Here is a 26,735-nt window from a genome sequence, read left to right on the forward strand (position 1 = left end):
AATGATGACCTGATTCAGCAAAATGCATGTTCGTGCGCCTTTCCAAAGCAAACAATTATAAATAAGTTTCTTCTGATTAATTGAACCGCGTTCTGAGAAAACTAGCCTTAATGCATGTGCGTAAAGTGTCGTCCCAGATTAGCCTGTGCAGTCCGCACAGGTATTTTTAGTTTCAAGGAAGTCCCTCCTTACCGAAAATCTTGTTTAAGCGGAAAGTGTCGTCCCTGAATAGCCTGTGCGGACTGCACAGGCTAATCTGGGCTGACACTTTACGCACATGCATTAAGCCCAGTTTTCTCAGAACAAGACTGAATTAATAACCATGTGTAAACAGTAATAAAGTAGATTCCTCTGTCACAAACATTACATCATCACACCATGTCATCTATTAATTTAAACTTAGGCTGTTATAGGCTAGCATCTCTGGGATTATTTCAAATTATCTGTTTTTCCTTCTTCTTATTTACTAGTATTACTTTTACCCTTTTATAGTTAAACGGAATCATAATCTAACACTCAGTTTTATATCCAGTAGGGATAAAGATATACATATTTCATAGTAATCTAACATAATCATACATTCCAAAAGAAAAGGGAAAGCTCTCCTAAAGACTTGTGTGAAGTGCAGTGCATAAATCCGCCACATTGTTTACACTGCAGCGTAAAGTTATTTTAACAATATTTTATCAAGTAGTGAACTGTCGGCCCAAAGTATCACACAAGCCAGGTTCAGTGTGCATTTGCAGGTATTCTTTTGGTTCAATTCAACTAATTGGTATTGTAAAATAATTAAGCGATAGTCAAGGCCTAAACAATGTATAAATGACCGTGAAAGTGCCTACATCAGCATTTAAATGATAATGCCTTTATAGGTCATTTAAAAAGTTGAAAACGCTTTGATTTGTTTTCATGTAATCAAATATCTAAAGCGACTCCTATTTAGTTAAAAAAATAGCAACATGCGCCGTTCTTTTCCGGAAAGTGTGTCTTTACATCGTTGATCTCAAACCTTTTCATTATATTCTAAGCTTACTCTTTGTACTCTTGACTATTGTTTATCCGAACTCAATAATAGGCAGTTGATTGTTGTTAATATAGTATTGTAATATATTCAAATACCTCTTATTTTTCTAATATGTTTATTATTTTAAAGCCCTGAAACGTATGCCATTCGTGGGTGAACGAAGCTCTTTTTGAACGACATGATATGTATTTTTTTATATCAGCATGCACTTTGGTGTTTCATTTTATTTTTTGTGTATTTAAATTTAAACGAAAAGCGTCTATCTTTTATAACAATACATGTGTATCCAGATAACACGATGACTCGATCTGTCATGGACACAATGCGTGGCCTCAAAATGGCGCGTGCGCTGTATAATATACATCAACTTGACTGATTCATTATCACTGTACACCCCAACTCGACTGATTCATAATCACTGTACATCCAAACTGGACTGATTCATTATCACTGTACACCCCATTCATTACCAATGTACACCCCGAGTGGACTGATTCATTATCACTGTACACCCCAACTGAAATGATTCATCACTGTATACCCCAACCGGACTGATTCATTATCACTGTACACCCCAACCAGACTGATTCATTATCACTGTACACCCCAACTGGACTGATTCGTTATAACTGTATACCCCAACCGGACTGATTCATTATCACTGTATACCCCAACTGACCGATCATTATCACTGTACACCCCAACTGGACTGATTCATTATAACTGTATACCCCAACCGGACTGATTCATTATCACTGTATACCCCAACTGACCGACCATTATCACTCAACACCCCAACTGGACTGATTCGTTATCACTGTATTCCCCAACTGGACTGATTCATTCTCACAGTACACCCAAACTTGACTGATTTATGATCACTGTACACCCCAACAGGACTGATTCATTATCACTGTACATCCCAACTGGACTGATTCGCTATCATTGTATACCCCAACTAGACTGATTCATTATCACCGTACATCCCAACTGGACTGATTCGTTATTACTGTACACCCCAACTGGACTGATCATTATCACTGTACAACACAAATGGACTGATTCGTTATCACTCAACACCCCAACTGGACTGATTTGTTATCACTATACCCCATTAGAACTGATCCATTATCACTGTACACCCAAACTGGACTGATTTATTATCACTTTACACCCCAATTGGACTGATTCATTATCACTGTACATCCCAACTTGACTGATTCGCTATCATTGTATACCCCAACTGGACTGATTCATTATCACCGTACACCCAAACTGGACTGATTCGCTATCACTGTATACCCCAACTGGACTGATTCGTGTTCGCATCTTTACAAGCATATGTACAAAGTTAAAACATCTAATCTGTCAAATGCATTCTATCCCAACCAGTACTGTCAACTCGACACACAGCACAGCTTTCCCCATACATCAGCATGCAACAGTTTTCACAAAAACTATGCATGCACTTTGTCCACGCACAGTTTTTCTCTTCGTTGTATCATATGGTGCATGTCTTTAAGGCTCGAATAGCCTCTTCTTTCTCTTCAGTAAGTTTTCTTTTTAGCAAATTGAAAGCTTGTTCCTTCTCCACTTGGAACTGCGATATAATACATCCTTTTTCACATTCATGTTGGTCTTTTAGTGGGCGTTCCTGTTTAAACCACTCTTCATTGAAATAGCGCTCTTGATCAATAACTAAATTGGCGAAAATAAACAAATAAACAAAGGCAGTGGTTAGTCGTACGGCCCCGTACGGCTAGACAAGAGGCTAGACGTACGGCTCTGTACGTTTAGCCTTTCCTATGGAGATAGCCTAGCCGTACGGCTGTTATGACACATAAATATATTAATTAAATACGTGCAGATTTCGAAATTTCTGGCCTTAAGACTAGCTCGTGTAGTCGACGTCACGGAATTTGCAGTCTGGTTTATGTTTCGTCGTGGTTGGAAATCCGATTCGTGCATAGTATATAAAGGGTGTAAACAAGGGAGATATATAAATGTAAATTTATTTCACCAAACAATAATTACAGCAATCGATAGAAATCACAGTTATGGAGTACATAAATACGCATTGTACATGCAATTATCAAATGTATACAATAAATATAAAGTAAATAATCTTAACTAAGTCAATGAAAATTGCGACATCACAATGAGAAACGTTTATAACAAAACAAATAAAAACAGTTTGGCGATGATAGTTATTGAATTTCTTTATATTGGAAAACAGCTTCGTCGCATCAAGCATTCCTTCACAGTCTTTCAGTCCCACTTATTCACAAATCATAACAATGAACTAGTTAATTGGCATCATGCAATAAAACAATCCAGTTACTATAACCTCATAACAAATGACAAATTTAATTGTGGTATATCATAAAAGTGACTACCTAATTACCTGCCTCTCTCCATCACGATTTTTTGAAGACAAGTATTACAAAAAAAAACGGAAAATGGCCGATGAAAAGTCCTTTTTTTTCAAAATCATACATGTAAACCAGAGAATTAAAGTATTGGCAAACTAGTCATTTTTTGAAACACTACAACATTTCATACTGAGGAATATTAATGGTTGTACAGTATCCTTAAGCACATTACGACATGATTTTCTTGCATTTTATATCCTAAACATTTAAAGCCACACACCTTGAATTGAAGTACATGTTAATCAATACATATGGATGCAATGTGAAAGTGTGCAAAATTGTCATTAAATCTCTAGCCTAGTTCGCAAAGTAATTTATATTTCTTTAAATTTTAAAACCGAAAGTAGGATTTCTATACGTATACGTACATTTCGATAAATGCGAATATTTTTAAGTTTTAAAGCGCAAAAAGACGGTTTTCTACCTTGTAATAACCATATATATTCTTATTAAGGTTGATAAAATTAAATCTACATGCATAGCCTAGTTTGCAAGTAATTTATTATTTTTCAAACGGTACCGCTTTTAAAACCGAAAGTAGGATTTTTAGACGTATACGTCCATTTTGACAAACGCGATTATTTTTTAAGTTATAAAGCGCAAAAGAGACGGATTTCTGTCTTGTAACCACCAGATATATTCTAATTGGCATAGATAAAATATGTCTCTTATATATACTTAAATTTACTATGCCATGTATTTCATTTCAAGGTGTGTGGCTTTAAATGAAGTATTGAATGGCAGAATAATGAAATCAAATATGATTGTCAATCATTCATTGTAAACCTTTATAACCTTCTTAATCGAGTCTGAAAAATGTAAAAAAGACACTATGATCAAAACATAAATGTGTCAAAATACTTTGCATACTAAAATTCACAGGTATTAGTAATAACATTTAAATCGTTACAAATAAACTTATGATTTACACGCAGCATAATTAATTTAAGACCACTCTTTCTTCTGCATGTATCCTCATGTGTGCCTTCAAACTAGCCCTATGGTTACATGCATAACCACACACCTCACACTTGTACGGTCTTTCTCCTGTATGTATCCTCATGTGTGTCTTCAAGTAACTATTATGGATACATGCATAATCACACACCTCACACTTGTACGGTCTTTCTCCTGTATGTATCCTCATGTGTTTTTTCAAGTTACAACTCTCATTACATGCATAACCACAAAAGTCACACTTGTGCGTTTTTTTTTCTGTATGTATCCTCATGTGTGCCTTCAAGTCACCACTCAGTTTGAATGCTTCATCACACACTTCACACTTGTAAGGTCTTTCTCCTGTATGTCTCCTCATGTGTGCCTTCAAGTTACTACTTGTTCTACATGAATAACCACACACATCACACGTGTACGGTCTTTCTTCTGTATGTATTCGCATGTGTGTCTTCAAGGTACCACTAATGTTACATGCATAGTCACACATCTCACACTTGTACGGTCTCTCTCCGGAATGTATCCTCATGTGTATCTTCAAGGAACCACTCTGGTTACATTCATAACCACACACCTCACACCTGTACGGTCTCTCTCCTGAATGTATTCTCATGTGTGTCTTCAATGTACCACTATTGTAAAATGCATAACCACACACCTCACACTTGTACGGTCTCTCTCCAGAATGTATCCTCATGTGTATCTTCAAGGAACTACTCTGGTTACATTCATAACCACACACCTCACACTTGTACAGTCTCTCTCCTGTATGTTTCCTCATGTGTCTCTTTAAGGCATCACTCCCGCTACATGCATGATCACACACATCACACTTGTACAGTCTCTCTCCAGAATGTATCCTCATGTGTATCTTCAAGGAACCACTCTGGTTACATTCATAACCACATACATCACACCTGTACGGTCTCTCTCCTGAATGTATTCTCATGTGTGTCTTCAATGTACCACTCTCAATACATGCATAACCACACACCTCACACTTGTACGGTCTTTCCCCTGTATGTATCCTTATGTGTGCCTTCAAGTTCCATTTTGTTCTACATGAATAACCACACACCTCACACTTGTACGGTCTTTCTCCTGTATGTATCCTCATGTGTGTCTTCAAGTTACCACTATGTTTACATAAAAAGCCACACACCTTACACTTATCGTCTCGGTTAAGACCAAGTTCTCTGGCAAATTCATCTCCGTACCAGACCAGCAGTTCCTCTTCTGTAGCAATAGAAATATTAACAAGTTATTTATAACAAAATGTGCAAATGTTTCCACTTTACTTTGAAACACTAAAAGCCTTCTCTATGCCTGTGCATATGTGTTTATTTTATGACATAACATTGTTGGTCATTCTTTATTCTTCTAAACATAACCTAGTTTTATTCAGAGAATGACATATTGGACAGGTGAAGCTTAAAGTTTTGGTTGTTAAAGTTTTTCCTTAAAATTTGTAAATGTTGTATGATTTAAATGGAATGGTAGAAAGGCAAGAAATGTGTTCACAATTGCTGTATATACTCAACCAGACATATCGAGAAGTGGGTTTTTCAATTTCTTGGATTCACCTGACATGCAGTGTTGTGCATATTTTTACGTTTATATGGTTTTTCTAGGCCTGAGGCTGCATAAGGGGAGGACTTGAAGTGTGTCTTAGACAGCACTCAGACTTGGGAAGAAGTTGGAATAATAGCTGCAATGTAAAACTATTGATTTTATTCTATAAGGTATTTAATATTGGCGAGGCCTTGTTCAAAGGTGAACTACATAGAATATTCATATCTTTAGTCATATAATATGTATGTGCCACTACCTGGTGAAATTGGCTTCAATGTGCAGTAATAGATGCCTCCTTTGTACTGGAATGCTACAAGGTTCTGATCTGCCTCCTTCATTGCACAGTTCACGTATCTCATCCAGTTAGAGGTGGCTTTGTTCTGGGCATCCACAAAGTGGCTCGCTTTGCCTTCCTTATAGATCTGAATTGCATAGAATCTTACTATAAACAACCAACAGATTAATAAGATTGATAAACAAGAAAACATGATACCTTATATACGTGTTATTAAGAGCAACATTCAATTCTCAGACTAGAATAAATAAACTAAGCAGATGCAGTGAGCATACAATATTTTCTACAGCACAAACAGACCTAGCAATTTGTTCTTAATGTTTAAGTTACATTCAAGTCAAATAGTACAGTACTTTACACCCTTGAATTACTCACAAATTTTCAATAATAACTCTATACATGCCAGTAGATTATAACGAATACTTAATAGTTATGTCGACTAGAAATGTGTCCCAGACTATTACCCCCAAACAACAAATGTCTGGACAAAGACACATCAATAATTAATTCTACAGCAGATAAACAGAATATAATTTATGCCATATTTCAGCAAAAACTGTTGCAGTTGAAAATGCTCTTTTAACAATCATCTACACACTAAGAACAATCAGCATTTAAAGTCTGAGCAAAATCTGTCAAGCATTGCGAAGCATTAAAAACTTAAGTTTAGGACTATAGTTATATTCTATAAAGGAAAACCAAAGAAAGGGCCCTAAATCTGCCAAAACTTGTCGCAGCAAAAGTTCCTTTCATAACAATTATCTTTAGAAAATGTAGATAACTCAACTGTGAAAACTTGAACAAGATCAACCCAGTAGTTAAAGAGGAGTAGAAAACATAAAACTGTGTGCCTATATATTCCATAATGATTCAAGAGACAAACAGCCATAATTATGTGTAGGTAATTTGCCACAGTTCCTTTCGTTGCAATCATCCATGCATTAAGTTCATACATCTTCGAAAGTTTTAGACAGATTTATAAAATATTTAAATATTGAAAACAGAAGCTTCATTACTTGAAAAACAAACAAATAACCATAATCCTGCCCAAACTCCTTTAAAGCGGGTATATACGATTTTGTCAAATATTTATGAATTTATATAAACTGTGTAAAAAACTTATTACATATATATATCAATATAAATTAAAATAAAAGTTAAGAAGAACATGTGTCGAAAAATGCGAAATAAGCAAGATATTTAATTCTGAAATTGAAAACGGCTGTACAGCCGAATTCGCCAGCATGTATACCATACATGTTCGATGTGCATCTAAACTTACGAGGGGTGTTCCAGAAGTTAGTGGATATTCGCTATAACTTTCATTTGGTAACATAAATGGACAAACAAATAGCATGTTAATAATACTTCGTCCTTTCCAAATCTACTCTCCAAATATCATGGAAATACATAAAACAATAAATATATATCAGAGATTTAAACATGTGCACAATGCGCACACCGACGCACGTGTAACGTTTCTGTTCAACGTCAATGACGTTATGAAGTTAACAACTGTCAAATCTTTTCCACATAATCACCTCCAACGCGAATGCACTTTATGTGTCGGGAAATCCACTTGTCAAAAGTGTCTCTATACCAGTCAGCGTCAAAAGACGACACGATTCGCTTTGCTGCAACTGTAAGTTCCTGGTTACTTGCAAAGCGAATACCGCGCAACTGTGATTTAACTTCCGGGAAGACGCGGAAGTCCATAGGGGCCAAATCCGGGCTGTAAGGAGGACTTAGGCGCTGTAACGTGAAATTTGCCGTAAATTCTGTTTATCAACGACATTTAAACCAAATTTAAATTCGCGTAACGCTCATACTTATAATAAAATACACGCGTGCGCCGCATGTCGTTACTGAGGTCTCTATGGCAACGCGTTTCAAACGCGCTTTATGGAATTCATGCATTTTTAGCTTATATATAAAGTCCCTGATAATTGGTTTGTATAATATGTAAATTTCATTGACTTTTACCAGCAAACTAATAAGTTATGCGAAAATCCAAAAACTTCTGGAACACCCCTCGTAGTTTAACGGTTTATAATACAAAGACGAATGCTTCGGTTATTGTAGGAAAATATGTACGTCACTATCGGCTCGGGGCGCTAATTTGTCATTGCTGCATTTTATGAAATTTGTTTTTAATGTATAATTTGTCTTGCCTATTTTGTGTTATTGTAACATATTTTATCAATATATTACAATTAAACACATATTAAAAATCGTATATACCCGCTTTAAATCCCAATTCCTTTTGTTTACGATCATCTACACATTATAGTCATGAAACTGTTAAAGTTTGTGGGAGATCCACCATGTAGTTAAAGTGTATTTGAAATTACATGGTTTGGGGTGAACAGAAATGCTGAGGGACAGACGGACAAACACCATGTTTAATTCCTCCCACTCTGTGGTGGGGTAATAAACATTACATTCTCTTATCGAATGCTTGATAGATAATGAATTTGTTGCAAATGCAGATGTTTATTAACCAGGTTTTCCGAAGGAAAAAACTGGTTATTAGATTGGCGAATGCGGGCGGGCTGGCTGGCTGGCTGGCGGGCTGGCTGGCTGGCTGGCTGGCGGGTGGGCGGAACAAGCTTGTCCGGGCCATAACTATGTCGTTCATTGTCAGATTTTAAAATCATTTGGCACATTTGTTCACCATCATTGGACGGTGTGTCGCGCGAAATAATTACGTCGATATCTCCAAGGTCAAGGTCACACTTTGAGTTCAAAGGTCAAAAATGGCCATAAATGAGCTTGTCATTCATTGTGAGATTTTAAAATCATTTGGCACATTTGTTCACCATCATGGTACGGTGTGTCGCACGAAAGAATCACGTCAATATCTCCAATGTCAAGGTCGCCACGACTAAAAATAGATTTTTTTTCTTTTTAACAAACTTACAAAGGGGGTTAATTTTGTTTGTTCATTTCAAAAGTTCAGTTTGAGTTTTCTCCCTTTATCAGATTTTTTTCCACAATTAAAACCTGGTTTTGCGACAATTTTGTCCCTTGTTTTAAACATGTTTTACTTTGTTTAATTACTCTTGCATTTCAAACTAAAAATAAGTATAAATGCATCAATCTAAGCATCTCTTTGAAGTAACCAATACCTGCCAGCAATATCCTGACTTGGGGTTGTCTGTGATGATATCGCCCCTATATGGTCCAAACATGATCCTGGATGCCAGTCCCACCTTGGAAAACACTCCAAGACCAGCTCGAACTTTTTTGGAGCTTTTGATTTCAAGGCATTCTGGCAATGTATGGTAGGCTTTAAGAGGGTCCCCTTCTTGCACCTGCAGTTAATATTAAGGCACATGAGAATTTTGTATAAAAATAATGGCATATTTGAGGTATTTCTTAAATGTATTGGCATATATTAAAATAATGAAAATTTCAAACATTCATTGCCAGTTATACCTGTTTTGAGTAACAGTCTCATGTGCCCAAACTAATATGTTTTTCCCTGTGCCCAAACTAATTTGTTTTTCCCTATTTCTGTAATTTATGTTTAAATATGAACACAGATTCACCTCTTTGTCCTGTATGTAGTTGTAGGGTCCATGGACAGGGCAGTCCCCTTCAAACTCCTTGTTGCATTCTCCACAGTCTAAGATTGCAAAATAATCACAAGGCAACCATCAAACTAAGTCAAAGACTAATATCAGCTGCTGGAACATCACATTTAAGAAACCCACTTAAATTATTATGAATAGTATAAAGCTGGTAATTAAGAAACATATCTGAAAGACAGCCAACACACTTTATTATTACTATTCCCAGGGTCAACAGTTCACATACTACTATCATATCGTTTAATCAAATGTTATTTTATTTTCTGAATTATGTGCTACATATATTCTGACAAAAAGCAAATATATCTACCATCTGAATGTAGGAGCACAACAACTTATTAACAAGGGAGCCCTGATGACTTAAAAGCACTCACCGGAGATCAAGATCGAATTTTCAAATTAGGTCAATCCTTTGACCTTGTGAATAAGTTTATTACTTTATGTGACACAGTTTTAATTTAGGCCAAGATATGGTCCAGTAAATCATTAACAACAATTTAAATTTAAACAAGAAATGTGTTTGTCGGAAACACTATGTCCCCTTCTGCGCCGCTTTGAATTTTTTTTTTTTTACCTTTGACCTTGAAGGATGACCTTGACCTTTCACCAATCAAAATGTGCAGCTCCATGAGATACACATGAATGCCAAATATGAAGTTGCTATCTTCAATATTGCAAAAGTTATGGCAAAATGTTAAAGTTGGAGCAAACAAACAAACACACAAACCAACAAACCAACCAACCAACAGACAGGGCAAAAACAATATGTCCCCCACTATAGTGGTGGGGGACATAAAAAGCCGCAGGAGGCCTTTGAATTTGATTTACTACTTTTCTCAGATTCGACCTCAGGACCTTATTTGTGACCACAACTGACAGAAATTCTAACTAATTATTGTCAAGATGAACATTATTTTACTACGGTTATTCAATATTTACTATGTATGCATCTCGTCATATGGTAACAAGGTTTTTCTGAAATTTGACACAGTGACCTAGATTTTTACCGCACTTCACCCATAGTTATACTTATAGATATTGTTTTTTTAAACAATATGACCAAGTTTTATCAAGATTGATTCGTAAACATGGCTTTAAATGGTAACAAGGTGTTTAAAATGTAACATGGGGAAATAGTTTTTACTCAACTTAACCCAATTATAATTTGCCAAATATTGCTGAGTTAAGCATTTTTGTCAAATTTATCAATTTTGATTCATAAATGTGCCTTCTAGAGTAGTAACACAGATTTTGTAGGATTTGACCAATTTTTTCAGTTTTTAACATAACTGGCACAGGTTCTATCTTGGTTTCTTTATTTCTAATATAAACACACTGAGAAAGATTGATTTAACTGTTGCCTGCAGAGCGGTAACAAGCCAAATGTTGAGCATTCACAACACATGACGCTCAACCAGTATAGCTCAATTGTTAAGTAAGTGCTCAGGGAGCTAAACTGATTATTATGTTTGTTTGTCTTTAGTAAGACATTCTAGTGCAAGGTAATGGATCTTTACCAGTAGTTCAAGAGCTTACAGAGAAAATGGTCATTATCTGGAGGTTCCAGATTCATACAGCTGGCAAGGTTCCTCTCTTGAAGACTGTACTCAGTCTTGTCCTTTTCTGGGGTATTGGCTTTCTTCATTCTCTGCAATGGTGTGTCAGACAAATAATATTGCTTATATTTAATACAATAATATATTCTGATAAAAGTATAATCTGTTAATCAAAACAAACAAGTACCTCATGCAACAGCTATGAAATATATTATTCACAAACAAACTCTACTTTAAAATCAGAGTTTATCTTGCGATATATAAAAATACCAGCATAGCCATGTACTGGAAAAAAAATCATAGCTTTCTTAGATGTTGACATGTTCTTTTTATTCAATTAATAAAATAAAAAATGTAGGCTTCCTTGTTCAAAGATTTCATTTGAATGGTAAACTTAAATTGCGTTATTAAAGCTGTTAGCTAAATGACTTAGAAAAATACATAGATTTAACCTAAAAATGTGTGTTTCATAGGACATACACAGCAATAGCTATCAGTCACAGAGTTCGGAACGCATTTGGACAACATCCAAATTCTATGACTGGACAGATTTGCAGAGTTTTTAGCAAAAATATTGCCAATTTTGTTAAAATAATATTATAGAAAGTATTTGGATATAAACCAGAACTGTATCAAAGACGCCACAGCTTCAATCCACTACATGTTTATATGCCGAGGTGGACAAAATGAGAGAGACATACTTCAGCCAGAAATGGTACAAAAAATCGTTCCTTTACTATCATTTTAAATTCAAGTTATTCAGCAGTTAAAATGTAAACAATATTCACTTAGCAGTCAAAGAAATCTTTACAGACAATTGCCAGAAGCATATATTATATGTGACCTAGAAATGTGTCTGTAGGATAGGTATTAATGCACGAACACTTCTTATTTCTGAAAAAAACTGAACATAAGGATGGAGGTGCAAAGCACACACGTTTGTTTAAATGTTTGCTAAGTGAGAAGCAATTCTTATTTAGCATATTTTTGCTAAAAAGAGATTGCTACCACTGATAAAGAGGATACCATACACATCCAAAATACGAGGCCCACAACTTCACATGCTGGTTTGTATGTTTGTAAGATTTCAGCCTTCTCAAGGCAATTGTTTTTTTAGTTACTCATAACACAAGTAACAACAAACGTAATTAACAGAAAAACCCCATAATTGTGATTATGTCAAAAACACCTGAACCAAACAAGTGTTCCGCGGTTGGAGACATATGCCCTCCCAAAAATGGCCTTGACCGTGACCTTTGACCTAGTGACCTGAAAATCAATAGGGGTCATCTGCCAGTCATGTACCTATGAAGTTTCATGATCCTAGGCCTAAGCGCTCTTGAGTTATCATCCGGAAACCATTTGGTGGACGGACCGACCGACGGACAGACCGACATGTGCAAAACAATATGTCCCCCTTCGAACGGACAGACCGACATGTGCATAACAATATACCCCCTCTTCTTCGAAGGGGGGCATAAATATGAAGGTGTGTAAGTTCATATATTGGTTCAAGAAAATTTGACAAAGAAAGACTAAGAGTACAATGATGCTTTGTTCAATTTGACCTTAATTGGATCTATTTTTTCCCTCACATGACCCAATTTTAATCTAAGCTAAGATTTAATTGTGACAAATGTTCTGAACAAGTTTTGTGAAGATTGGACAATAATTGTGGCCATAGGAAGGAGCTTTAACAAGATTTTACTATAACCATATATGGAAAACTTTACTCACCCCCAAAGCAGCCATGTTTTTCAAGGAACCCAACCCATTTTCAAAATTCAGCCAAGATATCATTAGCGCAAATGATCTGACCAAAGTTTCAAGATTGTCATTGATAGAGTTTTAACAAGGCTTAACCATAGCCATATAAGAAAAACAGCACCTGTCCTAGTGGCCATGTTTTTCAACAGACCGGAAAATTTTCGAATTAGCTGAGATATCATTGGGACAAATGTTCTGACCAAGTTTCATGATGTTTGGAAATAAATGTGGCTACTATTGTGTTAACAATGTAAATTTTGATGATGCACAACAGACAAAAACTGATCAAAAAGCTCACCTCCCCGTGCGCATGTTGTGCTCAGGTGAGCTAAAATGTAATGTTTTTGCATGTACAAGATATGTGTCCATAGGGTACAGATGCCTCCGCATTTCATATTTGTCTCAAAACTCCCCAAAAAGCCACTTTATGGTCAAATTTGACCTTTGACCTTAAAATGTGACCCTGAATGTAAATGTAGGAGACGGTTTTTACATGTGAGAACTCTAATGATGGTTTACATTGGTGCCAAGTAGTCCAAAATATGTCAATACATGGCAAAGTCATAGCAAAGACAGGAATCGTTATGATCATATTGACCTTTGATTTCTTAGTGTCTTCTAAGACAAGGACACATGTGTTAAATGCGACCTGTTGTCTTATGATGGCAGACATTTGCACAAAATTAATTCAAAATCTATCAATAATTTGAATAAATGGCATATAATAGCAAAGACAGGAAGTTTCACACAGACAGAATGACTGCTAGTATGTGCTGCCTAATTCTGCAGGGGGGGGGGACGGCATCAAAATATGTGTTGGTTCAAACGCAAGTCATTTTTTTTACAAAACGATGAAAATGAATTATAAATAGAAATGCAACAAGAAAAATGCTGGAAAAGCTTTATTTTAGAGAAATTTTTGTTCAGTTAAAAGCCTGTAACTTTGTCAAAAATCACTGGAGTAGAACGAAACTCCGACTTGATCTGTAAATCATGTAGGTAAACTCACAGTCATAGGATAATAACTTTTCAAAAAATCAAGGACCCAATCAAAACTCACACTGGATCTGTAAGTCATGCAGAAAGACTAACTCACCAAAAAGGTCAGTATCTCAAAGCATTTCTAACAAGAGATATGTTTATCAGAAACACAATGCCCCCTACTGCGCCGCTTTGATTTTGTTTTTTTTACCTTTGACCTTGAAGGATGACCTTGACCATGACCTTTTAGCACTCAAAAGGTGCAGCTCCATGAGATACACATGCATGCCAAATATCAAGTTGCTACCGGAAGGGACATAGAAGTTATGAGCATTTTTCGAAACCTAAACGCGAAACCTAAACGCAAAGTGTGACGGAATGACAGACGGACGCTCCAATCACTATATGCCGTTCTTCGGAGGCATAAAAATCGCGGTAAAAGACTTAGAGGAAAATTCCTAGGTCCATGGGCCTTACTTTGTACACAAACAATGGTCCAGAATAAAACTCAAACTTGATACATTTGTATGTTAGTCTTAGTCATCTAGCTACTCTCAAACAACAAACATCAGGTCAAAATTTGCAAGCAGTTAGGGAAAAAGTCCGGAAAACTGTTATTCTAATGAAATTTATATCTCCAATACCCATTTCTACCCCAAAAACTTATAGACTAGAACAAAACTTTGATATGTAAGTCATTCAGGTAGACTCACACACGAAAAATCAGGACAATGCATGCAAGCGAATAGGAAAATAACTCCGAAAAAGGAATGCCAGCCAGCGTTAAATGCGACTACTATATGCCCCCCCCAAAGGGGCCTACACTCTAGTTTTGTACCTGTGAACCAAAATATAAGAGAGTTTACATGGTGGTTTATACGTATATAAAGTTTTTTAGTTTTAGCTCACTAGCAGCAATAAGTTTTGAGTTACGGGCAAGAAGAAGGAGTCATATCTTTGGATATGTCAAAAATATCCAAACCAAAATATGAAGCTGAGGTGCGCAAGTGCACAGGCTGGGTCAGTCAAGGGCAAATCTATATGCCCCATCATTCCCATCATAAAGTACATGCATAAAAAACAGATAAAATGCAATAACATTTCAGAATAAAATGCCAGTCAAATCCAAACTAGGCAAATATTTACTGGACAGTAGGTCCTGTAAAATGGGAAAAATACAGGACCTCCTCTTTTTTTATAGGACCTACTGGCTACAGAATATAATAGTAAAATAACTTGGTTTCATTGCTGGGATCAAGGTGTTCATGATATAAAACAAGGGCTGTTTGTAAAACATGCATGCCCCCCATATGGGCTGTTCGTTGTAGTGGCAGCCATTGTGTGAATACGATTTTTGTCACTGTTATCTTGACCTTTGACCTAGTGACCTGAAAATCAATAGGGGTCATCTGCGGGTCACGATCAATGTACCTATGAAGTGTCATGATCCTAGGCAAAAGCGTTCTTGAGTTATCATCCGAAAATCATTTTACTATTTCGGGTCACCGTGACCTTTACCTTTGACCTTGTGACCTCAAAATCAATAGGGGTAATCTGCAAGTCATGATCAATCTACCTATGAAGTTTCAAGATCCTAGGCATATGCGTTCTTGAGTTATCATCTGAAAACCATTTTACTATTTCGAGTCACCGTGACCTTGACCTTTGACCTAGTGACCTCAAAATCAGTAGGGGTCATCTGCGAGTCATGATCAATCTACCCATGAAGTTTATATGATCCTAGGCGTATGCGTTCTTGAGTTATCATCCGGAAACCATTTTACTATTTCGGGTCACCGTGACCTTGACCTTTGACCTAGTGACCTCAAAATCAATAGGGGTCATCTGCAAGTCATGATCAATCTACCCATGAAGTTTCATGATCCTAGGCGTATGCGTTCTTGAGTTATCATCCGGAAACCATTTTACTATTTCGGGTCACCGTGACCTTGACCTAGTGACCTCAAAATCAATAGGGGTCATCTGCGAGTCATGATCAATCTACCTATGAAGTTTCATGATCCTAGGCGTATGCGTTCTTGAGTTATCATCCGACAACCACCTGGTGGACGGACCGACATACCGACCGACCGACAGACAGACCGACATGAGCAAAGCAATATACCCCCTCTTCTTCGAAGGGGGGCATAATGATACAATTATTGAATAGCTATTAATTTCAAGGTCACACATTTGTATCTGACGTTAAATAATAATACACGCCATACATGGTACTAGTCTTGTTTAGTTAAAACATTTTTTTTTTTAATGCTGAACGCATGTTAACAGTAAATATAAACAGAAATCGCTTCTTTGTAATATCTTAAGAACAATTTCCAAAACAAAAGTAGCTGATGTTTTTTTTAACTAAGCTACGCTTAGCGCGCATGTCAGGTATGAGTCTGGTCAATACAGTCTAAACCGACAACGGCCTCGATAAATGACAACCGACCTGTTTCACGCATGGACATTTATAGCCAAGATAATAACGGTTTGAATGACAATGATCATTATTATACATTACTATTGCTATTAAAACCACACAAATTGATATCTGCATCATTTAAATTGTAATAATCAGATTTATGATTATCTTGTTAAGCGACTAGGCTGTCATGGATTTGGACCATCCTGACCCACATTCGTAAGATGCACATAAATGGACCAATCAGGTGCCCTCGGAAAATTCCGTCAGCAGAAAGAGCGTTGGTACGGAAAAGCACGTGTATAAAGACGCTATTGCTATTTTTTCACCTCAGAAAACTTTCAGAGCCATAAACAAACCTATACAAACCTATGAATTCGTTTTGTTTTTTTTACCGGACAATCGGTCCTGTAAATTTGACAGACAGGCCGGACCTTACACAATTTTACAGGACATGTCCGTCGGTCCGGCCATGTTTGGCCAAGACTGAAATGCCATTCTTAATCATCGTCTATGCATTAAGGTTAATCCGGCAGTGAAAGTTTGAGCAAATTCCGCAAAACAGCTAAAGACAAGAAACACAAAATGTTGGGACCCTATATTCTTTAGACGAAAGACAGATCTTGGGCCATAAATCTGCCAAAACTTGTTGCAGCTTATATTCCTTAGTTTATGATCATCACAAATGAAGGTCATTCAACTGAGAACATTTGAGCAAATTTCACTCAGTGGTAAAGAGAGGTTGGAAATAAAAGCTTCAATGCTTAATACCCCTTTATCCATGTTTGCCTTAAGATGAAAGCACAATACCAATAACCTTATACGTACCTTAACTTTCTTTACGCGGACACCCGTTCTGTCCAATTTTATTTTAGATGATTTCATGAAAAGGGGGACAGTCCTTGTCACAGCATTCTCTGCAAACATATCAATAAAATTAAACTACCATAATTACTAAGTATGTCTTTTGACACCCTCTTTTTTTAAGTGCCGTTTTTTTGTACAAGTATCAAATGTGTTGATTATCCCTTATTGACACACTTATAGAGGTCAACATACTGTGCAATAGAATATTAGTGGGACACTTAAGATTGGTAAATTAGTTGTGGGTTCCATCAACCCTGAAATCAAATGTCCGTCGAATATTCAAGTGTGAAGTCTTATATCAGACATTATAAAATATCCATGAATATAAGAGGAAAAGAAAATATCAGATTGTATGAATCCACGAGAAATCATGTCAACAAAAATAAATAAATCTACACTACCTCTTGCTGAATGACTCCTTGGCTGGACTACACCTCTGGACGAACCTTGACATCGAATCCTCTTCAGCGACGGATGAGTTGCCTGACAGCTCTTGCTTTTCCTTTTGTTTCTTTCAATGTAGTCATCAGAAGATTCAACAGATTTTGCTGCTAGATTTGAATTGATCTCGGATGTCACTGCAAATTCTGCCATGTTTGAACTTACAAAGAGTGGCATTCCATTGCTCTGACTGTCCGATATGTCTTGTGATTGATTTGACTTTGAATCACAACTGATTAAAAACATTGGCACATCCACAGCATTGACAGGTAATTTTGCAACGTTTTGGTAAATACTTTCCATTACATCACTTGACAAACCAATGGATTGATTTGTAGGAACGTCCTTTTTAACTGATTTACAAGCCCTTTCACCCAAAGCATCAGAGGATTTACGACTGCCAGCTGTCACTGAACTGCTAACAACGGAAGGGATGCTAATACTCGTTGGCAAAACCTGAACTGGCAATGTGCATACAAAAATTGCCACAGTTTTGGAAGCACAATGAATGACAGGAGTCACATCAGAGACAGAATGGGGTACATAAGTTTGCATTAACTTCCCATTTTCAGAATCTAACAAAACTTCTTGAGAACAAATTTGGCTCAGTTGCAATTCGTTTGAAACCAAATGCTTGTTTTCCTTGTGGTTTTTATCATCAGTATCCTGTTTTTCATCAAACACTGGTTCCGCTATGGCCCTTATTTGCGGTGCCTTTACTCTGGTTACAAGTTGTGGCTGCTGTTGCTGGTTGTATTGGGGCTGTGAACTCTGAGGTGTACAACTTGGCAGAGGAATATTACCTTCCTTGGCAGAGTCAGTAGGTTGGCTGTCAACTGGAGGCACCAAAGGGGATACAACAGATGGCACAAACCCTGAACTGGTGCTTAAAATACTCCCATGCTGTACATTGCCGTGTAAAGTGTATGAATCCAGATTGGAGATAACTGGCTTAGCATCGATTATACTTCCTTCTATTGCATGAACACTATGATTGTTGGAGGGCAGGGCATACCAACTTCGCAACAAAAGTCGGTCATCAGCTTCCTTTAAAACATCTGATGGACTTAAATGGTAGGATGGAACTGTTTTGACATTTGAAGTGCGAGCACTTGCTTTTGCATGAAGAGATGAATTGCTTGGAATCGGCAGATGCTGTTCAGCAGAATTCACAGTCATCAGATTCTTAAGTAAAGAAACACTTCCTAAACGACTTGAAGGTGCAGTCTTAACACGCAGTATGTTGGGTGTTTTAAAACGAGAAGTCCGAGATCTTTTCCCACATAAGGAATTGTGATCATTTGATGTTCTATTTCCATTGTCTGTTTCTGTATTTTTATTCTGTTTAGGTTTACCACACACAGAATTGGGGTCATGTGTTGTTAAATGACTCTGGTCTGTATTTAGATTTAGAAACTGTTTTGTCTCCCCACATACAGAATGGAGCTCATCTTGTGCTGTAAATGCATTTGAATTAGCGTTTGTGTTTTTGTTGGCACATACAGAATTGACGTAAGCTTGTCTTGTGACATCTTGATGCAGAACTTCACATTTTGTCTGTTCTGATTTAAGACATTCGAAGGTGGAGCCATCTTGTTTGGTGTGATCTTGATCCATCTGTAAACATCCTGTTTGTGCATGTATTAAATTGAAGCCATCTTGTTTGTTGCAATCTGGATGTATCTTGTCCCCTTGAATCTGTTTTAATTTGGCAGACGCAGAATAAAAACCAGCAGCTGTAGTATACCATTCATCAGTCTCGACTTTGACACAAACAGAGTTATCTAGTGTTTGGTGTGAATTTAAGGTCTCCACACTTACCCTAGCCGATAAAGAGTTACCGCTAGTTTGGGTTGTGGAATAAAATGTCTTTATAATCTCACTCTCACTTGCTGTGTCACTTTCCATGGTTTTGCATTCTACCTCTCCTTTTCTTCTTTTGTACTTTTTGGAGACCGCCAAAATAGGACTTTTCTGTGTCCGTGTAATTCTGGAAATAATAACAGATACATATGTTAATTCAAATGCAGATTAATTAGACATATATGGTCAAAACTAGTTATGTTATGTTGTACATGTATAACAAGAGTGCCAAACTGTCACAAGATACGCCCGTTCAAGGTTTTGGACACCATGCTCAATGCTTGAAATGCACTACGTGGCTTGAGACCTAGTTATTGACACAGCATGACCCATATTTGAACTTGACCTAGATATCATTTAGATGTAACATCTGACTAAATTTGGTGAAGATCAGATGAAAACTACTTCAATTAGAGAGCGGACACCATGGTTAATGCTTGAAATGCACTATGTGACCTCGTTTTTGAACCGGCATGACCATTATTCGAACTTGACCTACATATCATCTAGACACAACTTGTGACCAAATTAGGTGAAGATCAGATGAAAACTACTTCCATTAGAGAGCGGACACCACGCTAAATGCTTGAAATGCACTAAGTAACCGCGTGACCTAGTTTTTGACCCGGCATGACCCATATTTAAACTTGACCTACATATCATCTAGACACAACTTCTGACCAAATTTGGTGAAGATCGGGTGAAAACTACTTCAATTAGAGAGCAGACACCATGCTTTATCCTTGAAATGCACTAACTGACCCCTGCGACCTAGTTTTTGACCCGGCATGACCCATATTCGAACTTGACCTAGAAATTGTCTAGACACAACTTCTGACCAAGTTTGGTGAAGATCAGATGAAAACTATTTGAATTAGAGAGCGGACACTGCTGTGGACGCTCGCCCGCCTGCCGCCCGCCAAGGGTGAAACTATTATACGTCCCTTTTTAAAAACGGGCGTATAAAAAGTGAAACGCGCATCTAAGTTTCAAGACAAGTGGACGACTGAGTTTTCGTGCATTTTCAAAAGCAACTAGAGCTTTGTCACTGAATGTGACTTATACCCCCATACCACTTTGACGCAGGATAAAAAGTTGTTTAAAAGTTTCGGATGAATACAATTTGAATTAGAGTCCGGACAAAGTGGCGCCGTTGAAAATGCACTAATTGACCCTATGACCTAGTTCTTGACCCGACATGACCCATATTCGAACTTGACCTAGATATCAACTAGATGCAACTACTGACCAAGTTTGGTAAAGATCGGATGAATACAATTTGAATAAGAGTCCGGACAAAGTGGCGCTGTTGAAAATGGACTAATTGACCCTATGACCTAGTTTTTTACCTGGCATGACCCATATTCGAACTTGGCCTAGATATCAACTAGATGCAACTACTGACCAAGTTTGGTGAAGATAAGATTTATACAATTTGAATTAGAGTCCGGACAAAGTAAAATGCACTAATTGACCCTTTGACCTAGTTTTTGACCCAGCATGACCCATATTCGGACTTGACCTAGATATCAACTAGATGCAACTACTGACCAAGTTTGGTGAAGATCGGATGAATACAATTTGAATTAGAGTCCGGACAAAGTGGCGCCGTTGAAAATGCACTAATTGACCCTATGACCTAGTTTTTGACCCGGCATGACCCATATTCGAACTTGGCCTATATATCAACTAGATGCAACTGCTGACCAAGTTTGGTGAAGATCGTATGAATACAATTTGAAATAGAGTCCGGACAAAGTGGCCCCTTTGAAAATGCACTTATTGACCCTATGACCTAGTTTTTGACCCGGCATGACCCATATTCGAACTTGGCCTAGATATCAACTAGATGCAACTGCTGACCAAGTTTGGTGAAGATCGGATGAATACAATTTGAATTAGAGTCCGGACAAAGTGATGCCTTCCGCCCGCCGCCCGCCCGCCCGCCCGCCAAGGGGTTTCACATAATACGTCCCGTATTTTATACGGGCGTATAAAAAACAATATCTTATACTATACCTCCAGACCCAGCATGTTGTTACTCTGTAGCAAGTGTAACAGTGACAAATAGGACTCTCAGGCAGGGGTTTCAATTAGAATTGTTTAAAGAGGCCAACTTGTATTTGAACAATAATTGCACACATGCTGGATTGTGTTGCAAGGTCTGTCCCAGTGTTTGTTTCTGATGGTTTTGGTTTGAGGTGGTTAGTTGATGATTTTGGGCAGTAATTGCTGGTGATTTTTGTTTAATATCATGACACTTTCATCATTCATCAGATATGAATAGAATACGACCCATATTTGTGAATTGCACCTCTTGAATGTGGCAGCGTTAGCTAAATGTACAATGTAACACATACAAGCAGGTGTGTTTGCGTAATTTCCATTTTTCCATTATTTTTTTTAATTTGTTTGGTAAAATATTTTTTTATGCATGCATATAAATGCATGTAATTTGATGATTTTAATTATGTTTGTATATATTTACAATTCAATCAATAACCTATTCTAAGGTCTTTCTTTTGGCGCTCTTTTGTTTCTATAAACTATGATAGATGCGCTCTAAGTATTTTGTTTTACTACCAACACTATGAAAATGAAAACGTATACAAAAACAAGAGGGCCTGAAAGGCCCAAAGTCGCTCACCTGAGATTCAAAGAAACAGACCTGTTCTGTGCAGCCCAAGATGTCATTAGAACAAAATGTTCTTACCAACTTTCATGACTAGTGAACATCCTGCCAGCCACGTTTTTCAACAGACCAGAAAGATTTTCATGCACATCCAAGATATCATTTAAACAAATATACTGACAAAGTTTCATGAAGATTCATAAGTCCATATAAGGAAAAATACCCCGCCCACTGGTGGCCATGTTTTTCAAGCAACTAGAACCAATTTCGAACTTGTCCAAAATATCATTGGGACAAATCTTCTGACAAAGTTTCATGATGATCGTACAATAAATATGGCTTCTAGAGTGTTAACAGGGTTTTACTATAGCCATATAAGGAAAAATGCCACGCCCCCTTGGCGGCCATGTTTTTCCATTAACCGGAACCATTTTCGAACTAATCCAAGACATCATTGGGACAAATCATCTGACCAAGTTTCATGATGATCGGACAATAAATGTGGCCTCTCAAGTGTTAACAAGGTTTTACTAAAGCATGATACATGTATATAGCCATATTAGGAAAAATGCCCCGCCCCTGGTGGCCATGTTTTTTCAGCAACCGAAACCATTTTCGAACTCATCCAAGATATCATTTGGACAAATCTTCTGACCAAGTTTTATGAAGATAGGAAAATAAATGTGGCCTCTAGAGTGTTAACAATGTTTTACTATAGCCATATAAGGAAAAATGCTCCGCCCTGTGGCGTCCATGTTTTTCAACCAACCAGCATCATTTTTGAACTCGTCCACGATATTATTGGGATGAATCTTCTGACCGAGTTTCATGAAGATTGGACAATAAATGTGGCCTCTAGAGTGTTAACAAGATTTTACTATAGCCATATATAGCCAAATAAGGAAAAATGCCCCGCCCCTTGGCAGCCATGTTTTTCAAGCAAACGTAACCATTTTCGAACTCATCCAAGATATCATTGAGACCAATCTTCTGGCCAAATATCATGAAGATTGGACAATAAATGTGGCCTCTAGAGTGTTCACAAGGTTTTACTATAGCCATATATAGCCATATAAGGAAAAATGCCCCGCCCCTTGGCAGCCATCAAGTTTCATGAAGATCGGACAATAAATGTGGCCTCTAGAGTGTTAACAAGATTTTACTATAGCCATATACGGAAAAATGCCCCGCCCCTTGGCAGCCATGATTTTCAAGCAAACGTAACCATTTTCGAACTCATCCAAGATATCATTGAGACCAATCTTCTGACCAAATTTCATGAAGATTGGACAATAAATGTGGCCTCTAGAGTGTTAACAAGGTCTTACTTTAGCCATATAAGAAAAACTGCCCGGCCCCCTGGCGGCCATGTTTTTTCACCGATCTGGAACATTTTCGTACTCTTCCGAGATATCAGTAAAATCAATGTTTTGACCAAGTTTCATGATGATTGGGCAAAAATTATGACTTCTAGAGTGTTCACAAGGTTTCTCTATAGCCATATAAGGAATACTGCCCCGCCCCCTGGCGGCCATGTTTTTCAACGGACCGGAACCATTTTTGAACTCAACCAACATATCATTTAGACAAACATTTTGACAAAGTTACATGAAGATTGGGCATCTAATGTGACTTCTACAGTGTTCACAAGGTTTTTCTTTTTTTTTGACCTAGTGACCTAATTTTTGACCCAGCATGACCCAGTTTCGAACTCAGTCGAGGTATCAATGGGACAAATGTTCTGACTAAATTTCATGAAGATCAGACAATAAATGTGGCCTCTAGAGTGTTAACAAGGCAAAATGTTGACGACGCACGACGGACAAAAGGCGATCACAAAAGCTCACCATGAGCACGTTGTGCTCAGGTGAGCTAAAAAGAAATGACCTGTTCTTTGCAGCCCATTATATCAATGGAACAAATGTTCTAACTAAGTTTCATGAAGAATGAACAACAAATGGCCCCCTGTCGGCCATGTTTTTCAACAGACCTGAACCATTTTTGAACTGGTACAAGATATGATTGGGACTAATCTTTTGAAAAGTTTCATGAAGATCCGACAATAACTGTTGCCTCTACAGTGTAATCAAGGCAAATATTCATGCCGCACAACGGAAAACAGACAATTGACAAAAGGTGATCACAAAAGTCAACCATGAGCAAAAAATATTATGCTCATAAAGATTGTCACCATGTTTGAAGATGATATTATTAAAACTAATTGAGTAAACTAAATCAAGATATGATAACAACACTTGTACTCAGCAAGTGTCATTCAGATTGAACTAAAAATGTGACTAAAAGTATTCACAATGTTTCTCTATAAACAAGTGTAGACACACAAAAAAAAACTACCACCCCCCTGAGAGCCTTGTTTTTAAACAAACATGAACTATTTTCAGACTTACCTTGCAACTATATTTCCAATTAAAAAAATCAACAAGACTATTGCCAAGCAATAAAAGTCCCCTACCCGCTCCACCATTGTCAGAAATTCCACCGTTGTCAGAATATTTTTTTTATTTGTTGCCGTAGCAACCAGAATTTTTGACGTAGGAACAAAAGCAAATGATGTGCATAATGTCCATATTGCCATCTATCCATGTTCCAAGTTTCATGAAAAAGTATTATTAACTTTTAAAGTTATCGCAGGATCCAGAAAAACACCATTTTCAGCAGTATTTCTAGTCTATTTGTTGCAATAGCAACCATAACTTTAGACGTAAGAACAAAATGAAATGACGTGCATAATGTCCATATTGCCATCTATCCATGTTCCAAGTTTCATGAAAAAATATCAAAAACTTTTAAAGTTATCGCAGGATCTAGAAAACCACCATTTTCAGCATTATTTGTAGTCTATTTGTTGCCATAGCAACCAGAATTTTGACGTAGGAGCAAAATTAAATGACGTGCATAATGTCCATATGAAAAAATATCAAAAACTTTTAAAGTTATCGCAGGATCCAGAAAAAAACACCATTTTCAGCAGTATTTCTAGTCTATTTGTTGCCATAGCAACCAGAAATTTTGACTTAGGAACAAAATGAAATGACGTGCATAATGTCCATATTGCCATCTATCCATGTTTCAAGTTTCATGAAACAATATTAAGAACTTTTAAAGTTATCGCAGGATCCAGAAAAAACACCATTTTCAGCAGTATTTCTAGTCTATTTGTTGCCATAGCAACCACAATTTTTGACGTAGGAACAAAATGAAATGACGTGCATAATGTCCATATTGCCATCTATCCATATTCCAAGTTTCATGAAAAAATATTAAGAACTTTTACAGTTATTGCAGGATCCAGAAAAAAACACCATTTTCAGCAGTATTTCTAGTCTATTTGTTGCCATAGCAACCACAATTTTTGACGTAGGAACAAAATGAAATGAGGTGCATAATGTCCATATTGCCATCTATCCATATTCCAAGTTTCATGAAAAAATATTAAGAACTTTTAGAGTTATCGCAGGATCAAAAAAAAAACACCATTTTCAGCAGTATTTCTAGTCTATTTGTTGCCATAGCAACCACAATTTTTGACGTAGGAACAAAATGAAATGACGTGCATAATGTCCATATTGCCATCTATCCATATTCCAAGTTTCATGAAAAAATATTACTTTTAGAGTTATCGCAGGATCCAGACTGACGGATACAAAACCATAAGTCCCCGCCGGTGAAACCAGTAGGGGACTAATAAATCTATTTTAAAACAAAAATCTTTGATTATCACACAAAACAAGGATATCAGTAAAACTGATGGATGCTCACCAATGATGCTTGTCGATATATGGCTTAATTGTGTGGAAAAAGTGTGACCTTGAGAAAATATAGCCTTAATAACCTAGACCTTGACCCCACTACCCTCAAAGGTCATCAAAAAGGTAGAGGTCCATGCGAGATACCTACATTCCAAATATGTAAGAGATCGGTAAAATATTGAAGGCGCTATGAGAAACTGTAACAAAAGAGTGACAGAAAAACTATTATTAGCCTCGGTGACCTTGACTTTGAACCCACTGATGTCAAACCTCATCAAAAAGTAGAGGTCCATGCAAGGTACATACATGCCCAATATGTAAGAGATCTGTAAAATATTGAAGGAGCTATGAGACACTGTAACAAAGGTGTGACATAAAATCTTTTATTAGCCTTGATTACCTTGACCCCTGTGACGTCAAACCTCATCAAAAGGTAGAGGTCCATGCAAGGTATCTACGTGCCAAATATGTAAGAGATCGGTAAAATATTGCAGGCGCTATGAGAAACTGTAACAAAAGTGTGACGGAAAAATCTATTATTAGCCTCAGTGACCTTGACCTTG

General features: G+C 37.1%; 1 protein-coding gene across 11 annotated transcripts in view; it reads right to left on the bottom strand.

Moving 5' to 3' along the window:
- Nucleotides 1-3,020: 3,020 nt before the first annotated feature.
- LOC127864550 (uncharacterized) overlaps nucleotides 3,021-26,735 on the bottom strand; it is a 190,362-nt gene continuing 166,647 nt past the window's right edge. For 5 of the 11 annotated variants that reach the window (XM_052404284.1, XM_052404282.1, XM_052404287.1 and 2 more), the window contains 7 exons: nucleotides 17,868-19,897; nucleotides 17,428-17,516; nucleotides 11,407-11,518; nucleotides 9,829-9,905; nucleotides 9,406-9,591; nucleotides 6,239-6,404; nucleotides 3,021-5,646 (listed from right to left, as the gene is read on the bottom strand). In XM_052404284.1, coding sequence (XP_052260244.1) covers nucleotides 4,397-5,646; nucleotides 6,239-6,404; nucleotides 9,406-9,591; nucleotides 9,829-9,905; nucleotides 11,407-11,518; nucleotides 17,428-17,516; nucleotides 17,868-19,897 — 3,910 coding nt within the window. In that variant the 3' untranslated portion in view covers nucleotides 3,021-4,396. Of the gene's footprint in view, nucleotides 5,647-6,238; nucleotides 6,405-9,405; nucleotides 9,592-9,828; nucleotides 9,906-11,406; nucleotides 11,519-17,427; nucleotides 17,517-17,867; nucleotides 19,898-21,789; nucleotides 21,814-26,735 lie in introns of all 11 variants that reach the window. The other 6 variants (XM_052404281.1, XM_052404280.1, XM_052404283.1 and 3 more) reach the window with 4 other exon arrangements.

Source organism: Dreissena polymorpha, chromosome 1 (genome assembly GCF_020536995.1).
Source record: "Dreissena polymorpha isolate Duluth1 chromosome 1, UMN_Dpol_1.0, whole genome shotgun sequence".
Taxonomy (NCBI): Eukaryota; Metazoa; Mollusca; class Bivalvia; order Myida; family Dreissenidae; genus Dreissena; species Dreissena polymorpha.